Source organism: Rutidosis leptorrhynchoides, chromosome 5 (assembly GCF_046630445.1).
Source record: "Rutidosis leptorrhynchoides isolate AG116_Rl617_1_P2 chromosome 5, CSIRO_AGI_Rlap_v1, whole genome shotgun sequence".
NCBI classification, from domain to species: Eukaryota; Viridiplantae; Streptophyta; class Magnoliopsida; order Asterales; family Asteraceae; genus Rutidosis; species Rutidosis leptorrhynchoides.
In genome coordinates, this window is record NC_092337.1 from 225,441,999 (window position 1) to 225,444,859 (window position 2,861).

The window sequence follows — 2,861 nt, forward strand, 5'->3', positions numbered from 1 at the left end:
TGCCAACGTACAAATCCAAAGCCCCCTTATTCAGCTTTCGAATTTTCCTAAGTCCCTGCATATCATTACAAATATGAGTACCACAACCAGTCTCATAAACCCAAGTTTTATTAGGAAAATTATAGAGTTCTATAACGAAGATACCTAAAGTGATGGTCGAACCAGCCTTTCCCTTCTTCAACTCATCCAAGTAAAGCACACAGTTTCGTCTCCAATGACCAATCTGGCCACAATGGTGACAAGCCATGTTCTTTGTGGGATGCTATTTCTTTGCTGGTGGTGGAATTTTCTTCTTAGGTGTGTAAGCTTGCTTACTCTTTCCTTTTCCATTTCCACTAACAGCTTGCGGCTTTCTTTTCTGGATTTTACATTCCTTTATGGTTAAGACTGCATGAGTCTTCTTTGGTAACCCCTTTTCAGCTTGCTTAAGCATTGCATGAAGCTCAGGAATGGTTTTTCCCATGCTATGCATATTGTAATTCATTACAAATCCATCATAGTCCTTGGATAGTAAAGTAAGTATCAAGTGCACTCTAAGAACTGGTGGCATAGCGTAACCTAGGCGATCCAGTTGATCCAGATAGCCTTTGATCTTCAAGACATATTGGCTAACCGGCTGCCCCAACTCATGTTTGCAAGCGTGAAACGCTTTCATAGTTTCAAACAATTCCTGTTCAGCCTGCTATTGGGACATCATCTTGAGTTCCTCAATCATGTCATATGCATTATAGTCCATTAAGTTCCTTTATAGCTCAGAGGTCATGCTAGCAAGCATAAGACATGCTACTTCAAGTTGTTCGTTATACTGCTTAGTATAAGCATTACGAATAGTAGCATTAGCAGTTTCAGGTGGGGCTTCAGGTAAAGGATTCTCCAGATGGTGCAACTTCCTTTCAGACTTTAAGACAATCTGAAGGTTTCGATACCAGTCAATGAATTTGTTAACATTCAATTTTTCCTTCTCAAGGATTGACCTTATGGTCATGTTGTTTACGGTTGAATTGCGTTTGATGTCATCTACAAAATAAACAAGGTTCTTTTAGTATCTTTAATAATTATCCTTTTATAAATTAACTACCCATGTTTTAAAAAAACTTATAAAACTTTTAATTTACGCAAAAGGCTAAGATCCGCATTGTGCTTCCACCATCACATCAGTTGATCTTCTAGCAATGGTGGATTCAATCGGTAGGCGGCGGGCACCAATTGCATTACAGGTGCAACTCTTAGATCTTTATGGGACTCACGACATTTAATGTTTAACACTAGTGTCGTGCTGGCATGTTTAGTCCATCCTTGCCTCGGGTTGCGTTCTCAACTCTCAACTCGATTAAGTCATCCAATTGTGAAACGTGTAAAAATTAATCTAGGTCTCACGCATAGAAAATAATCACCTCAGGGTTATAATTCAACTAGCTCACACACATAGTTAAAAAATAACGACAAGTGTTTCAAACGAATTGGACGGCACGACTTAAATTTTGACGGGTATATTATACTAATTTAATAATCTTTAGAAAATTGTGTTACGAATATTACATGCATAATATTCGTCTCACAAGTTAAAAATGTTTTAACTGGATTTTAATTATGTTTTGATTTTAGTTGTCACATGACAAATTATACACAATCACATAACATATAAAATGCAACCAAACAAAATAAAATAAAACATAATAAATATGTGCAAAGCCTCAACCGATGAAAATCCTATGCTTGGTCTCACGAGCCATTATGAGAACCAAGCAGTCAACTAAAGGGACAATCACAATAAGTAAACCTTAGAAGCTCCCACTTGCATCAAGATCTCATGATGACCAAGTGTTCTCATTCACCACATCTCCAGCGACTTTACTGCAAGTGTGTCTTGATGGTCAAATTCCGTTCACTTCAAGTCTTTAATCCCATCATGGTGGTTACATTTAATTATAAAATAAAATACAACTAATCTAGAATTGTAAATTACATAATTGGCTCAAAACGGCCTTCCAAAATTAAAAGATTAAGTTACATCAATAAATGGCCACAAAACAATGGCATCCATACAACCACAAACATTCAAGATCACAACACATACACATGGTCTAGGTTTTCGTCGGCTATGCATACTTAAGTCATCACAATAATAACACGATCATGACAATAACTACGGATTGCTCCATGGCACAAGATACATGTCTTGGCCATGGATATAATAAAATAAAGCATGTAAATTTATACAAAAGCCATTAACAAAACAACCACGCATAAAAATTACTAACCGTATAAAAACATAAGGGCTCTTGATACCACTGCTGGTGATTTAGGGTTTTAAGAAAAACAATTTTCTCATCAATTATTATCATGTTCATACATATAATAACAATAATTTTAAGCGGAAGCATATTAATTATATTAATAACTAAATCACCAAAAAACAGATCCATATGATTTATACGGTTAAATAAATAAATACAACAAGAGAGTTTAAAGATTATACCTTTCTTGTAGAACCGGATTGAAAGAAGAGAAACTAACAGTCAAAAGTATGGTTGCCGCTAGAGTAGTCCACACTACACTTCGAACCACGTCAAACGGATATGCTAGTCCCGACTCGAGTAACGGATTAAAAAAAAAACTACTTAGTTTAATAAAACCAAACTAGAATTCGAGTTCATTTCCGAAAGAACAAAACCAATTCGTGTGATAAATAAAGATTTCGTATGCTGCGTAAAAAAAATTGGGGTTTAGTTTTTTTGTGCGTATAAATAAAACCAAGGATTTGAGAACATTATATATATCTTGTTAACCGACTAAAAGTCGGTGGAATTTGGGCTACACGTTTTTGACAAAGAATGGAAACAAAATATATGCAAAATTAT

At 35.4% G+C, this 2,861-nt stretch overlaps 1 protein-coding gene across 1 annotated transcript; it reads right to left on the reverse strand.

Annotated features, from left to right (window-relative positions):
- Positions 1–262: 262 nt before the first annotated feature.
- On the reverse strand, positions 263–985 carry LOC139849290 (uncharacterized). The gene is made up of 2 exons (XM_071838947.1): positions 788–985; positions 263–679 (listed from the first exon to the last, which is right to left on the reverse strand). Exons 1-2 carry the CDS (start codon positions 983–985, stop codon positions 263–265), a joined length of 615 nt encoding a protein of 204 aa, XP_071695048.1.
- Positions 986–2,861: the final 1,876 nt, after the last annotated feature.